We start from the raw sequence: 16,490 nt of genomic DNA, 5'->3' as shown, positions 1-16,490 counted from the left end.
CGGCAACATCGGGCTCGGCCTTCCCGGCATCAAGGCCCATGGCAGGCCCTCCCTGCAGGCATTTTCCAGCCCTCCCCACCACAACTCCTGAAATCTGGTGGGTGGGGGGGGGGGGGGGGGGGAATCTGTAAAATTCAGCCATTTGTGTTGGAAGCCCTCAGACCCATAAGCACCTGGACCTCTGTTTCAATAGTGTGTTCAGTGACATTCCTGTCTCATGACTGGAATTGTACATCAGCCATGTGCAGAAGTGGTAGGCCTTACCCCAAGCAGCCATCCTCTTATGTTCCTGGAATAGTGGGGAGATGGATGAGTGTCTTAGGCTGAAGGTGTTGTGACAGCTGCCCATGTAACTGGCACAGACTGGCATGATACTTTGTGTTGGGGACTTCAAAGTCCATCACCAAGAGTGGCTCGGTAGCACCACTACTGACCGAGCTGGTCGAGTCCAAATGGACATAACTGCTAGACTGTGTCTGTGGCAGGTGGTGAGGGAACGAACGAGAGGGAAAAACATACTTGACCTCGTTCGCACCAATCTGCCTGCCGCAGATGCATCTGTCCATGACAGTGTTGGTAGGAGTGACTACCGCACAGTCCTTGTGGAGACGAAGTCCCGTCTTCATATTGAGGATACCCTCCATCGTGTTGTGTGGCACTACCACTGTGAAAAATGGGATAGATTTTGAACAGATCTAGCAATGCAAAGCTGGGCATCTATGAGGCGCTGTGGACCATCAGCAGCACCAGAATTATACTCGACCACAATCTGTAACCTCATGGCCTGGCATGTCCCCCACTCTACCATTACCATCAAGCCGGGGGATAAACCCTGGCTCAATGAAGAGTGCAAGATGGCATGCGAGAAGCCGCACCAGGCAGATCTCAAAATGAGGTATCAATCTGGTGAAGCTACAACCCAGGACTATCTGCATGCCAAACAGCATATGCAGCATGCGATAGACAGAGCTAAGCGATCCCACAACCAATGGATCAGATCTAAGCTCTGCAGTCCTGCCACATCCAATTGTAAATGGTGGTGGACAATTAAACAACTAACAGGAGGAGGTGGCTCCACAAATATCCCCATTCTCAATGATGTGGGAGCCCAGCACATCAGTGCAAAAGGCTGAAGCATTTGCAACAATCTTCAGCCAGAAGTGCTGAGTCGATGATCCATCTCAACCTCCCCCTGAAGTCACCAGCATCACAGATGCCAGTCTTCAGCCAGTTCAATTCACTCCACGTGATATCAAGAAATGACTGAAGGCACTGGATACTGCCAATGCTACAGGCCCTGACAACATACCGTCAATAGCACTGAAGACCTGTGCTCCAGAACTTGCCGCGCCACTAGCCATGTTGTTCCAGTCCAGCTACAACACTGGCATCTACCTGGCAATGTGGAAAATTGCCCAGGTATGTCCTGTACACAAAAAGCAGGAAAATCCAACCCAGCCAATTACCACCCCATCAGTCTACTCTTGATCATCAGTAAAGTGATGGAAGGTTTCATTGACAGTGCTAACAGGGGGCATTTGCTTAGCAATAACCGGCTCAGTGATGCTCAGTTTGGGTTCCGCCAGGGCCACTCAGCTCCTGACCTCATTACAGCCTTGGTTCAAACATGGACAAAAGAGCTGAATTTAAGAGGTGAGGTGAGAGTGACTGCCCTTGACATCAAGGCAGCATTTGACCAAGTATGGCATCAAGGAGCCCTCGCAAAACTGGAGTCAATTGGAATCAGGGGGAAAACTCTCCAATGGTTGGAATTGTACCTAACGCAAAAGAAGATGGTTGTGTTTGTTGCAGGTCAATCATCTCAGCTCCAGGACATCACTGCAGGAGTTCCTCAGGGTAGTGTCCTAGGCCCAATCATCTTCAGCTGCTTCTTCAATGACCTTCCTTCAATCATAAGGTCAGAAGTGGGGATGTTCTCTGATGACTGCACGATATTCAGCTCCATTCGTGTCTCCTCAGATACTGAAGCAGTCCGTGTAGAAATGCAGCAAGACCTGGACAATATCTAGACTTGGGCTGATAAATGGCAAGTAACATTTGTGCCACACAAGTGCCAGGCAATGACCATCTCCAACAAGAGAGAATCTAACCGTCTCCCCTTGACATTCAATAGCATTACCATCGCTGATCCCCCACTATCAACATCCTGGGGACTACCGTTGACCTGAAACTGAACTGGAGTAGACATATAAATACCGAGGCTACAAGAGCAGGTCAGAGGCTAGGAATCCTGCGGTGAGTAACTCACCTCCTGACTCCCCAAAGCCTGTCCACCATCTACAAGGCACAAGTCAGGAGTGTGATGGAATACTCTCCACTTGCCTGGATGGGTGCAGCTCCAACAACACTCAAGAAGCTCGACACCATCCAGGACAAAGCACCCCATCCACAAACATTCACTCCCTCCATCATCGATGCACAGTGGCAGCAGTGAGTATCATCTGCAAGATGCACTGCAGCAACGTGCCAAGGCTACTCAGGCAGCATTATCCAAACCTGTGACCTCTACCACCTAGAAGGACAAAGGCAGCAGATGCATGGGAACACCACCACCTGCAAGTTCCACTCCAAGCCACACACCATCCTGACTTGGAACTATATCACCATTCCTTCACTGTCGCTGGGTCAAAATCCTGGAACTCCCTTCCTAATACCACATGGACTGCAGCGGTTCAAGAAGGCAGCTCACCACCACCTTCTCATGGGGAATTATGAATCGGTAATAAATGCTGGCCTGGCCCACATCCCCCCTATTAAAATAGCATCAGGGTTCTAAGTAGATGAATTTGCCTGAATTAATGATGCTTTTGTTTGCTCCCGGCATGTTCCTCAGCCAGCTAAATGAAATGAGCAGTTAAAATGGTGGCCAGTGTGGCACGTTAGATCCTTCGATTTCAACGGCTGCATCCTCAGCCCTCTTGTCCTGGTGAGCAATGCCACAGGAGTTCTGCTACATAATTACACTGAGATTTGACACTCAGGGCTGGATTTTGTGCTCATCCCAATGGCGGGTTTCGTGGCGGGGGAAGGGCCGGAGAATCGGAGCATCAGCGGCTTCACGGAACCTAATGCCAGGATTGCCAATTCCGATATTCCCGGGGGCGGGATAGAGCGACAACGGCCGTCCAGCCCAGAGGTCAAATAAGGGTCTGTTCCCGCTGCCGCTGGGATCTTACCAGCAGTGGGGTGTACCTCCGCTGCTGGAAAATGAGGTGCCGTCCTGCGGGCTTGGGGGGTGAGTCCTCCTTCGTGGACAATTTGTGGCCCATGGAGGGCCTCCACGGGGAACAAATGTACCCCCCGAGAACCACCCTCCCCCTGGACCGAACACCCAACCACCCCACCAACCCCCCCCCCACCCCCCCCCTCACCAGGGCCTTCCAGACTAGTCCCAATAGGCCCACCCCACCTACCTCTTGTCCGTGGTTCCACCGCAGGACCTGGGTCCGAGGCCTCTGCAGTGCTGGCATTGGCCACTGCTCCCGGTGGCGTTGCCGATACTGCTGAGCTGCTGGTCCTGTGATTGGCCAGCAGCTCTTGGGGGTGGGATTCCCATCCCTGTTAAGTGTTTAAAGGGACAGGAATCCCACTTCCTTAAACTCTGACCCCAAATGACTGGAGGATCACTCGAGGGGTCTGAAAAAATGCAGAGGCGGGGTTTCCTCCCAGCTTTTCGGCCCAGCGCTGGGAGCCCCGCCTCCTGCACAAAATCCAGACATCAGTCTCTGAGCTCGTGAACAGATTCTAATGATACCAGCCTGAATTAGAAAAAAGATATACAAAGCCAGACTTGTCTCAAGGCTGAGACATTTGTGTTTTTCTTTTTTTCTCTTCTCTTTTCCATAAGATGCAGCATTTTAAAATACACAGAATGAGAGAATGTGAATTTTCCATTTCTCCCAGCAGTGAATATGCAAATACACAGCAGTGAGAGGGAAATAATGCAATCAATTCCACATTCAGAATTCATCATAAATCAACTTGATCCAAAAGTCGAGTCCAAAAATTTGATGTTAGCCTCACGCTGATCGATCTTGTTGAAAGAATAGCCAAAAAAGTTGCTCCAAGGTTACGTAATCTAACAAGCTTGATGTTAAAATATGAAAACAATGAACAGAAAGTGGTTTCATTTCAAGATTTTGTGTAAATGAAAATACATGCCTTGTAATCACATGTTCCTTTAAGGTATGGGGTCCAGTCTTGTTACTATTGGGCTATGTGTGTCGCTGGTTCAATGGTACAAATGATTTTCAATGAACCGAGGAGCCATTCAACCATATGATCAGGATTTCCTTTCACTAAATTAAGCTGAATGAGACTTAGATTTCATACCTGCCTGGTTAGTGGTGACATTAAGTGAAATGAACTGCCGGGGCTCCAGGCTGAGATCGGAGACTCCATTCACCGCCTCGACCTTCAGGGTATAGTTGGTGTGCGCCAGTAGGTTTATTACACTGACAGCCGGCTCGGTCAGTCCCATCTGCTTTGGACTGAATCGTATTCGATTGCCACATGCTTCACACTGGCTCGACTCCCACGCACACTTCCTGCAGATGACATTGTATCGGATGTCACTCCTTCCTCCGTTACTGGAAGGTGGGCTCCACTCCAAATTCACTGAGGTTCCATTCACACTGGACAGGGCATTTACTGGGGCAGAGGGGGGTCCTGTTACATTGGAAAAGATCAGAAACAATGAAAGTCAGAATACAATTGAAATGTCATGCAGTGTCTTTAAATAGGAACATTTTGCCTTTTAGAAAACTGACAAGAATGAAATCTCATTAAATTCCTTTGCTTATTTCAAGTTGCTTTCCTACAGTGCCGCATGAAACGTATCTCGGTGCAAATAGTTAATTTCAATAATATGCCATCTCAGCATTCTGCTCCATTAACACATTCTTGGGATTCTGCTAATGTTCCTCACATCACCTCCAATTTGCACCATCCAGGAATTACCTTAAATGTATTTAATCCCCTTGGAGAGGTGAGTAATGACATGTAAAACCATAAGGAAGAGAAAACTCTGAACCTTCTCCATAGCCCCAAAGGCAATTGAGTGAAACTACTCAACCTAGCTGATTAAATTCTGCCAGTAAACCTCCCAGTCCCAATAGGATTGCAGCTATAACAGTGATCTGGGGAGACAGTACACGTGACTATTCTATACACAGCAACAGATAAATGACTGGAGTTATGACAGTATGGAGATTAGGTGATAGAGGAAAAGAGGCTATTGCCACAGTGTTGTCCAATAGAAATCACCGACCAGCCACTGGTGTGATGACAGTGACACCATTTTAGTCACATCATGCACTAATTTTAGTAGTAAACACCTTATACAGTCACAGTATACAAGTCAATGTACTCGAGTGTATTTATATAAACATTTACCGTCATTCCATGTGAAACTTTGCAGTCATAGAATCATAAAATCTTACAGCACAGAAGGAGGCCATTCAGCCCATTGCACCTGTACCGATTCTTTGAAAAAGCTAACCTGTTAGCCCCACTCTCCTGCCCTGCAGTCTTTCTCACTTATCAAAGTTTGGAGTTCTGGCGTGAATTTATCAGACATGCTGCATCTTAATGGGGCTTCTAGGTTTGTGTCCAGCAAGCAGTTGCAAGCGGGACTTTCATTTCATCACAAAGATTGCTGAGAATGGTGACTTTTACAGTGAGACTCACCAGACCCAGACCCTGGTCTCTATCCTGACCTGCCCTCGCTCTCCATCCAGAATGTGATTGGATGCTACACGCCCTTTGCCATTTGCCATGTTGGAGCTGCGTGTGATTGCTTGGAGTGGTTATTCCAATTGGTCAATCTGATCATGGTGACAACTCCTCTCTCCATACCACGTTACTGGTGTTTTCATGGTGCTGAAGGCAAGAATTTTCACCATTTTAGCAGATAACCAATAAAGAGTAAGCAAGGAAGCGAAGCACATACAACAATCACACAAGACTCAGACGTGCTTGTGTTCATCTTACCATTTTACCAACTGTTACAAGTGTTTCCATTTGTTTGTTAAATTTTGAAGATTTTTGGTTTAAAACTGAAAAGGAATCCATGGATTTTTTTTTTTAACAAGGGTCAGTGAGACTTCTGGATTATAAACAGTGACTGGAAAGCACCTGTCTTCAAATAATTACCCAGCAGGTGTTATTTTTGACTTGGGGAAAGATGTTCACAGAATTGACAAGTAAAGATTTATAGGGTCAAGAGGCGTGATTCTTGTGACATTGGTTTTGGTTTCACTTTGGACAGTGAGTTGGGATATTGGTTTGTAAAGACAGTTAGAGAAAACTTGCCAAGAGATCAAACCTCAACTCAGTTTGTTCCAGCTCTTTGAAAAAGCCTGCTAGTTAGCCATCTCTTGAGAAGCTGAGAAGCAAGTGTAAGAAACTGCCTGAAACCCCGATACGGTATTTTCCCTGGAAAGCCTGCCCAACTGATCTTCAACGTCATCTGACAAGAATTGTTCTAGGAAGATCCCAGTGACAGCTGTCTATACGTACTTGGGACACCAAACCAAAAAGGACTTCTGACATCTTTTCATAGCTTCGCTTTTTTCCTCAAGAATTCGCAAGTATTTTGGCCAAACTATTCATTTTTGGGGGGTTTCTTTGTACCAGAACTCTAAAGAGTAAATCTCTTGATTTTTGTGTGCAAGGGGTGGTGAGGTGCTCAGGTAAAAAGGGAACTTTTATATTTCAATCCGTGTGTTTATGCTTTGCTTCATTACTGGTTAAGACTTGTTTTATAATAAACTGATAACTTTGTTGTTTATTAAAGAAACCTGGTTGGTGTGTTTTACTCTGGGATAAAAATAGAGTCTATGATTGACTGTATCAGTAAGTGGAAAAAATTTAAATATATGTTGTGGCCTGTGGAGAAGTGGAACAGGGATAAACAGTGCACTCCTCCTGCCTCGGTTGTAACATATAGTTTGGGATAACCCAACACCAATGACATACAATTGTAAGTGGGGTAGTAATAACTGAAAGGAGGAAAAGTCAAAAAAAAGGTTTCTTATGCAGTAGTTTAAAGTTTACTCGACCGGAATGTCTTTAATAGTTGCTGCGACTTTTCTGGGGAAGAAAGATGTATCCTTGAGTGATTTGTGAAACATAACCAAGGTTAAACTAAAGGATTTGGCAGGCCTGTTGATGTTACAGTTAAAACCAGGAGCTAAGAAAGCAGACATCATTGAAGTCATAGCACACCATTTGAAATTGAAAGAAAAAGAAAACAAGCCAGAGAGTAGTGCAGTTGAATTAGCTAAAATTCAGTTACAGATGAAGCAGCTTGAGCAGGAACAGGAAATGGAAAATTTTAAGCTTCCACCTCCTGATTTACAGCTATTGCCGGAATGTTTTTAGTATCCTCCATAGGGAAGACAGAAGCAAAATATTTGTTCATTGCATCTGCCATTTCCTTATTATCTACTATTAGCTCCCCATCCTCACTCTCCAGTGAACCAACACTCACTTTACTTACTCTTTTCCTTTTTAAATTTTTTTTTATTTCCAAAATATACTTTATTCATAAAAATCTGTAAAAATTACATTGCCAAACAGTTTCAAACAGCACCAAAAAATACAAACATTGCAAGGGAGATCAGTTTCCGTCAATACAATCATGAGTTGCCTCACAACCCTTCCATTTCATTTGTCATGCCATCAACATTTTTACATTTTACAGCAAATGAAATTTTTTCCGATACAGTTCGAGGGGTTTCCCATGGATCCAGCCCCTCAGTTCAGCTTGGTGGGGGACCTTACACTGTGCTCTTTCCCCATTGAGCCTTTGCTGCGGCTGCCCCAAGCTTTAGTGCGTTTCTCAGCAAATAGTCCTGGACCTTGGAATGTAACAGTCTGCAACATTCGGTCGTGGACAACTATTTGCGCTGGAAGACCAGCACGTTTCGGGCAGACCAAAGGGCGTCTTTCACCGATTTGATAGTCCTCCAGCAGCAGTTGATGTTTGTCTCAGTGTGCGTCCCTGGGAACAGCCCGTAGAGCACAGACTCCTGTGTTACAGAGCTGCTTGGGATGAACCTTGACAAAAATCACTGCATCTCTTTCCACACCTGCTTTGCAAAGACACATTCCAGGAGGAGGTGGGCAACCATCTCTTCCCCAACACAGCCACCGTGGGGGCATTGCGCAGAGGGGGCAAGACTTCGGGCATGCAGGAAGGATCTGATGGGGAGGGCCCTTCTCACCACCAGCCAAGCTACATCTTGGTTCTTGTTTGAAAGTTCTGGTGATGAGGCATTCCGCCAAATGACTTTGGCGGTCTGCTCGGGGAACCATCCGACAGGATCCCCCGTCTCCTTTTCCCGTAGGGCCTTGAGGACGTTCCTTGCAGACCACTGCCTGATGGATCAGTGGTCAAAGGTGTTTTCCCGCAGAAATTGCTCCACGAAGGATAGGTGGTACGGCACGGTCCAACTGCATGGAGCGTTCCGCGGCAATGTGACCAGGCCCATCCTTCGTAACATCGTGGACAGATAGAACCTCAGCACGTAGTGACACTTGGAGTTTGCGTACTGGGGGTCTACACACAGCTTGATGCAGCCGCACACGAAGGGGGTCATCAGGATGAGGGCCACGTTGGGTACATTTTTCCCGCCCTTATCCAGAGGTTTGAACATCGTGTCCCTCTTTTCCTTTTTAAATGCCAGTAGAAACTCTTGCTATCTGTTTTTACATTTCTAACTAGCTTCCTCTCATACTCTAATTTCTTTCTCCTGATTAACCTTTTAGTCATTCTCTGCCACTCTTTCTATTCTGACGAATCATCTGAACTGCCACTCATCTTTATGCAATTATATGCCTTTTCCTTAAGTTTGATGCTTTCTTTAACTTCTTTAGTTAACCACAGATGGTGAGTCCTCCCTTTAGAAATTTTCTTTCTGGTAGGAATATACTTATTCGGAGTATTCTAAAATAACCCCTTAAATGTCTGCCACTGCTCCTCTGTTGATCTATCTCCTATCCTAGTAACCCAGTTCAATTTAGCTAGCTCAGCTTTCATGTCCACATAGTTGCCTTTATTCAAGTTTAAAATACTAATCTTAGACCCACTCTTCTCTCTTTCAAACTGGATGGAAAATTCAACCATATTGTGGTCGCTGCTACTTCGAGGTGCCTTTACTCTGAGGTCATTAATTAATCCTGTCACATTACACAATACTAAGTCTAATATAACCTGCTCTCTGCGTGGTTCTCAAACATGCTGCTCTAAGAAACTATCTTGAAAGCATTCTATGAACTCCTCATCCAGGCTACTACTGCCAATCTGCTCTTCTCTCTGACAAGATTTTCATTTGTCTCTTTTACCTTGTTCACCTTCATTGATCAACATCTTCTCCTTTGTTATCTCTTGCACTACCCCCACGTAACTTGCTTAAAACTTTTTACATTTCTAATATTTGTCAATTCTGATGAAGGGTCACTGACCTGAAATGTTACTCTGCTTCTCTTTCCACAGATGCTGCCAGACCTGCTGAATATTTCCAGCATTTCTTTTTGTTTCAGATTTCCAGCAGCTGCAGTATTTTGCTTTTATTTTAGTGTTTAATTCACTGCCACTTCTCTCCCAGGAATGCCTACCTTGAAGAAGTTCTGCTCCTCTCTCCAACGGGATTTTCGTTTGTCTCTTTTACCTTGTTCACCTTCATTGAACAACACCTTCTCCTTTGTTATCTCTTGCCCCACCCCCGCTTTACTTGCTTAAAACCTTGTACATACATATGTATAGAAACATAGAAAATAGGACCAGGAGTAGGACATTCGGCCCTTCGAGCCTGCACCACCATTCATTATGATCATGGCTGATCATTCAACTCAGTAACCAGTTCCTGCTTTCCCACCCCCCATATCCTTTGATCCCTTTCGCCCCAAGAACAATATCTAAACTCCTTCTTGAAAACATACAATGCTCTGGCCTCAACTGCTTTCTGTGGTAGCGAATTCCACAGGCTCACCACTCTCTGGGTGAAGACATTTCTCCTCATCTCAGTTCTGAAAGGTTTACCCCGTATCCTTAGACTATGATACCTGGTTCTGGACTCCCCCACCATTGGATCCTTCCTGCATCTAGCCTATCAAGTCCTGTTAGAATTTTATAGGTTTCCATGAGATCCCCCTTCACTCTTCTGAACTCCAGCGAATATAATCCTAACTGACTCAATCTCTCCTCATACGTCAGTCCTGCCATCCCAGGAATCAGTCTGGTAAACTTTTGCTCCACTCCCTCTATAGCAAGAACATCCTTCCTCAGATAAGGAGATTGAAACTGCACACAATATTCCAGATGTGGCCTCACCAATGCCCTGTATAATTGCAGCAAGACATCCCTGCTCCTGTACTCTAATCCTCTCGCTATGAAGGCCAACATACGATTTGCCTTTTTTACCACCTGTTGCACCTGCATGCTTACCTTCAGCGACTGGTGTGCGAGAACACCCAGGTCTTGTTGCATATTCCCCTGTCTCAGTTTATAGCCATTCAGATAATAATCTGCCTTCCTGTTTTTGCTACCAAAGTGCATAACCTCACATTTATCCACATTATACTGCATCAGCCACGCATTAGCCCACTCACTTAACTTGTCCAAATCACCCTGAAGCCTCTCTGCATCCTCCTCACATCTCACCCTCCCACCCAGTTTTGTGTCATCTGCAAATCTGGAGATATTACATTTAGTTCTCTCATCTAAGTCATTAATATATATTGTGAATAGCTGGGGTCCTAGCACCGATCCCTGCGGTACCCCACTAGTCACTGCCTGCCATTCGGAAAAAGACCCGTTTATTCCTATTCTTTGTTTCCTGTCTGCCAACCAATTTTCTATCCATCGCAATACACTACCTCCAATCCCATGCGCTTTAATTTTACATGCTAATCTCTGATGTGGGACTTTGTCGAAAGCCTTCTGAAAGTCCAAATAAACCACACCCACTGGCTCCCCCTCATCAACTCAACTAGTTACATCCTCGAAGAATACTAGTAGATTTGTCAAGCATGATTTCCCTTTCAGAAGTCCATTCTCACTCTGTCCGATTCTACCACTGTTCTCTCAGTGCTCTGCTATAAAATATTTTGTAATGGACACCACCGACATCAGGCTGACTGGTCTATGATTCCCTATTTTCTCTCTACCTCCTTTTTTAAATAGTGGGGTTACATTAGCTACGCTCCAACCTGTAGGAACTGTTCCAGAGTCTATCGAATCTTGGAAGATGACCACCAATGCATCCACTATTTCTAGGGCCACTTCCTTAAGTACTATGGGATGTAGATTATCAAGCCCTGGGGATTTATCGGCCTTCAATCCCATCAATTTCCCCAACACCATTTCTCTACTAATACTGATTTCCTTCAGTTCCTGCCTCCCACTAAACCCTGTGTTCTCCAACATTTCTGGTATGATATTTATGTCCTCCTTAGTGAAGACAAAACCAAAATATGCATTTAGTTGGTCACCCATTTCTTTGTTCCCCATAATAAATTCCCCTGTTTCTGACTGTAAGGGACCTACATTTGTCTTCACCAATCTTTTTCTCTTTACATACCTATAGAAACTTTTACAGTCAGTTTTTATGTTCCCCGCAAGCTTGTTCTCATACTCTATTTTCTCCTTCATAATCCATCCCTTGGTCCTCCTTTGCTGAATTCTGAACTGCTCCCAATCCTCGGGTCTGTTGTTTTTTCTGGCAAATATTTATGCCTCTTCCTTGGATCTAATGCTATCTCTAATTTCCCTTGCAAGCCATGGTTTGGCTACCTTTCCCGTTTTACTTTTGCACCAGACAGGAATAAACAATTGTTGCAGTTCATCCATGTGCTCTTTGAATGTTTGCCATTGCCTATCCACCGTCATCCCTTTAAGTGACCGTTCCCAATCCATCATAGCCAACTCGCGCCTCATACCTTCGTAATTTCCTTTATTAAGATTCAGGACCCTAGTCTCAGAATCAACTACATCACTCTCCATCTTGATGAAGAATTCTATCATATTACGGTCGCTGTTGTGAAGGGTCCCAGTGTACATGGCTGTGGTGAACGGTCCCAGTGCACATGACGGTGGTGAATGGTCACAATGTACAGGGCTGTGGTGAACGGTGCCAGTGTACATGGCTGTGGTGAAGGGTCCCAGTGTGCATGGCTGTTGTGAACGGTCGCAGTGTGCACGGCAGTTGTGAACGGTCCCAGCATGCACGGCAGTTGTGAACGGTCCCAGTGTACATGACTGTGGTGAAGGGTCCCAGTGTGACACAGCTGTGGTGAAGGATGGCGAGGGGACAAGCACCGGTGAGTGGGAGTTCCTGCGACTTAAAAGAGACTGCGAGAGGCCAGGGAAAGAGCGAGACCAGTGTTATTCTCTCACACACTCTCACAGGGACAGCGAGAGAGTTCCATGACTGACGTCACAGTTCAGAAAGTGACGTGTTGCAAGGGGAAGCAGCTGATTGGTAAGTAGGAACAGGTGAGTATTTCTACCCTTTTCTACTACTTTCAATAGCTGAAGTAAAAGTAAAGGTTGGGATTTTAGATTGTAGTAGGTAGTATTTGAAGTGCAATAAGATCCCTAGTGTAATTAGTACTCTAAATTGAAGGGAGTAACTAAGGAGTTTAATCTAAGGGTAAGTAATGGTTGGAGAGCTCAGCCCCATGGCATGCTCCTCATGCGCTATGTGGGATATCAGGGATGCTTCCAGTGTCCCTGGCGACCATATGTGCAGGAAGTGTGTTCAGCTGCAGCTACTGGCTACCCGCATTACGGAGCTGGAACTGTGGGTGGATTCACTGTGGAGCATACACGATGCTGAGGATATCATGGATAGCAGGTTTAGCGAGGTGATGGCTGCACAGGCAGAAAAGGGATGGGTGACCACCAGGCGGAGTAGTAGGCGCAGGCAGGTAGTGCAGGAGTCCCATGTGGCCATCCCCCTCTCAAACAGATATATCACTTTGAATACTGTTGGGAGGGATGGCCTCCTAGGGGAAAGCAGCAACAGCCAGGTTCGTGGCACCATATATGGCTCTGCTGCACAGGAGGGAGGTAAACAGACTGGGAGAGCCATAGTGATAGGAGATTCAATTGTAAGGGGAACAGATTGGCGTTTCTGTGGACAAAAACGAGACTCCAGAATGGTATGTTGCCTCCTTGGTACTAGGGTCAAGGATGTCTTGGAGCGGCTGCAGGACATTCTGAAGGGGGAGGGGGAACAGCCAAAGGTCATGGTACATGTCGGTACCAACGACATAGGTAGAAAAAGGTATGAGGTCCTGCAAGATGAATTTAAGGAGTTAGGATCTAAATTAAAAAGCAGGACCACAAAGGTAGTAATCTCAGGATTACTTTCTGTGCCATGTGTTAGTGGAATATAGGAACAGGAGAATAGACCAGATGAAGCGTGGCTGGAGAAATGGTGTAGGAGGGAGGGATTTAGATTCCTGGGACATCAGGACTGGTTCTGGGGAAGGTGGGACTTGTACAAGTGGGACGGGTTATACCCAGGCAGGACCAGTACCAATGTCCTCGCAGGGGTGTTTGCTAATGCTATTGGGGAGGATTTAAACTAGAATGGCAGGGGGATAGGAACCTGAGCGGGGAGACTGAGGAGGAGGAAACAAGGATAGAAATGAAAGACAGGAAACAAAAAGGCAAAACTGGAAGGCATAGAAATCAAGGGCAAGAAACAAATAGGGCCATAGTACGAAATAATGCTAAGGTGACTAAGAATGTTAAAAAGACAAGCCTAAAGGCATTGTGTCTCAATGCGCGGAGTATTTGCAATAAGGTAGGCAAAATAACCGCGCAAATAGATGTAAATGGATACGATATAGTTGCGGTTACGGAGAAATTGTTGCAGGGTGACCAAGGATGGGAACTGAACATCCAGGGGTATTTAGGAAGGACAGGCAGAAAGGGAAAGGAGGTGGAGTAGCGTTGTTAGTAAAAGAGGAAATCAATACAATAGTGAGGAAGGATATTAGCTCAGAGAATCGTGATGTGGAATCTGTACGGGTGGAGCTAAGAAACACCAAGGGGCAGAAAACATTGGTGGGTGTTGTATATAGACCCCAAACAGCAGTGGTGATGTAGAGGATGGCATTCAACTGGAAATTAGAGACGCATGCAAAAAGGGGTAAAATTGTAATTATGGGTGAGTTTAATCTACATATAGATTGGGCAAACCAAATTTGCAATAATACTGTAGAGGAGGAATTCCTGGAATGCGTACGTGGTGGTTTTTTGGACCAATATGTTGAGGAACCAACGAGAGAACAGGCCATCCTAGACTGGGTATTGTGTAATGAGAAAGGATTGGTTAACAATCTTGTTGTGCGGGGTCCCTTGGGGAAGAGCGACCATAACATGATGGAATTCTTCATTAAGATGGAGAGTGAGAGAGTTGATTCTGAGACTAGGGTCCTGAATCTAAATAAAGGAAACTTTGAAGGTATGAGGCGTGAGTTGGCTATGATAGATTGGGGAACGTTACTTAAAGGGTTGACGGTGGATAAGCAATGGCGAGCATCTAAAGAGCGCATGGATGAATTACAACAAATGTTCATTCCTGTCTGGTGCAAAAATAAAACAGGAAGAGTGGCTCAATTGTGGCTTACAAAAGTAATTAGGGATAGTATCAAATCCAAGGAGGAGGATTTTAAAATGGCCAGAACAAGCAGCAAATCTGAGGATTGGGAGCTGTTTTGAATTCAGCAAAGGAGGGCAAAGGGATTGATTAAGAAGGGGAAAATAGAGTATGAGAGTAAGCTTGCACAGAACATAAAAACTGACTGTAAAAGCTTCTATAGTGATGTGAAGAGAAAAAGTTTAGTGAAGACAATGGGGGTCCCTTACATTCAGAAACAGGGTAATTTATACTGGGGTACAAAGAAATGGCAGACCAATTAAATACATACTTTGGTTCTGTCTTCACAAAGGAGGACACAAATTACCTCCCAGAAATGTTGGGGAACATAGGGTCTAGTCAGAAGGAGGAACTGTATGAAATCAGTATTGGTGGGGAAATGGTGTTCGGGAAATTGACGGGACTGAAGGCTGATAAATCCCCAGGGCCTGATAATCTACATCCCAGAGTACTTAAGGAAGTGACCCTAGAAATAGTGGATGCATTGCTGGTCATTTTTCAAAATTCTAAAGACTGATTGACGGGTAGCTAATGTAACCCCACTATTTAAAAAAGGAGGTAGAGAGAAAACAGGGAATTATAGACCGGTTAGCCTGACATCAGTTGTGGGGAAAATGCTCGAGTCCATTATAAAAGATGTAATAGCAGGGCATTTGGAAAATAGTGACAGGAATGGGACAAAGTCAGCACATATTTACGAAAGGGAAATCATGCTTGATAAATCTACTGGAATTTTTTGATGATGCAATGAGTAGAATAGATAAGGGAGAACCAGTGGATGTGGTGTATTTGGACTTTCAGAAGGCTTTCGATAAGGTCCCACATAAGAGATTAGCGTGCAAAATTAAAGCACATGGGGGTAAGGTACTGACATGGATAGAGAACTGGCAAGCAGACAGGAAACAAAGAGTAGGAATAAATGGTTTTTTTCCGAGTGGCAGGCAGTGACTAGTGGGGTACAGCAGGGATAAGTGTTAGGACCCCAGCTATTCACAATATATATTAATGATATTGATGAGGGAATTAAATGTAATATATCCAAGTTTGCAGGCAACACAAAGCCGGATGGGAGTGTGAGCTGTGAGAAGGATGCAGAGAAGCTCCAGTGTGATTTGGACAGGTTGAGTGAGTGGGTAAATACATGGCAGATGCAGTACAATGTGGATAAATGTGAGATTATCCACTTTGGAGGCAAAAACAGAAAGGCAGATTTGCTGAATGGCGATAGAGTGGAAAAGGGGGAGGTGCAGCGAGACCTTGGTGTCCTTGTGCACCAGTCGCTGAAAGTAAACATGTAGGTGCAGCAGGCAGCCAAGAAGGCAAACGGTATGTTGGCCTTCATAGCGAGAGAATTCGAGTACTGGAGCAGGGATGTCTTCCTGCAATTATACAGGGCCTTGGTGAGACCACATCTGGAGTATTGTGTGTAGTTTTGGTCTCCTTATTTGAGGAAGGATGTTCTTGCTTTGGAGGGAGTGCAGTGAAGGTTCACCAGACTGATTCCTGGGATGGCAGGATTGACGTATGAAGAGCGATTGGGTCGATTAGGCTTGTATTCGCTAGAGTTTAGAAGAATGACAGGGGGTCTCATAGAAACCTACAAAATTCTAACTGGACAGACTAGATGCAGGAAGGATGTTCCCGATGGTGGGGGAGCCCAGGACCAGGGCTCACAGTTTAAGGATAAGGGGTAAACCATTTAGGACTGAGATGAGGAGAGATTTCTTCATCCAGTGAGTGGTGAACCTGTGGAATTCTCTACCATGGAAAGCAGTTGAGGCCAAATCATTAAAT

General features: G+C 45.3%; 1 protein-coding gene across 2 annotated transcripts in view; it reads right to left on the bottom strand.

Moving 5' to 3' along the window:
• The window catches only part of epha8 (eph receptor A8), a 637,160-nt gene that overhangs the window by 189,897 nt on the left and 430,773 nt on the right, over positions 1–16,490 (bottom strand). For both annotated transcript variants that reach the window (XM_068017569.1, XM_068017570.1), the window contains exon 5: positions 4,354–4,689. In XM_068017569.1, coding sequence (XP_067873670.1) covers positions 4,354–4,689 — 336 coding nt within the window. The remainder of the gene's footprint in view (positions 1–4,353; positions 4,690–16,490) is intronic.

The sequence above is a fragment of the Heterodontus francisci genome, chromosome 37 (assembly GCF_036365525.1).
Source record: "Heterodontus francisci isolate sHetFra1 chromosome 37, sHetFra1.hap1, whole genome shotgun sequence".
NCBI lineage: Eukaryota > Metazoa > Chordata > Chondrichthyes > Heterodontiformes > Heterodontidae > Heterodontus > Heterodontus francisci.
Note: the sequence above shows the minus strand (reverse complement) of the source record. Positions and strands in the feature narration are given on the sequence as shown.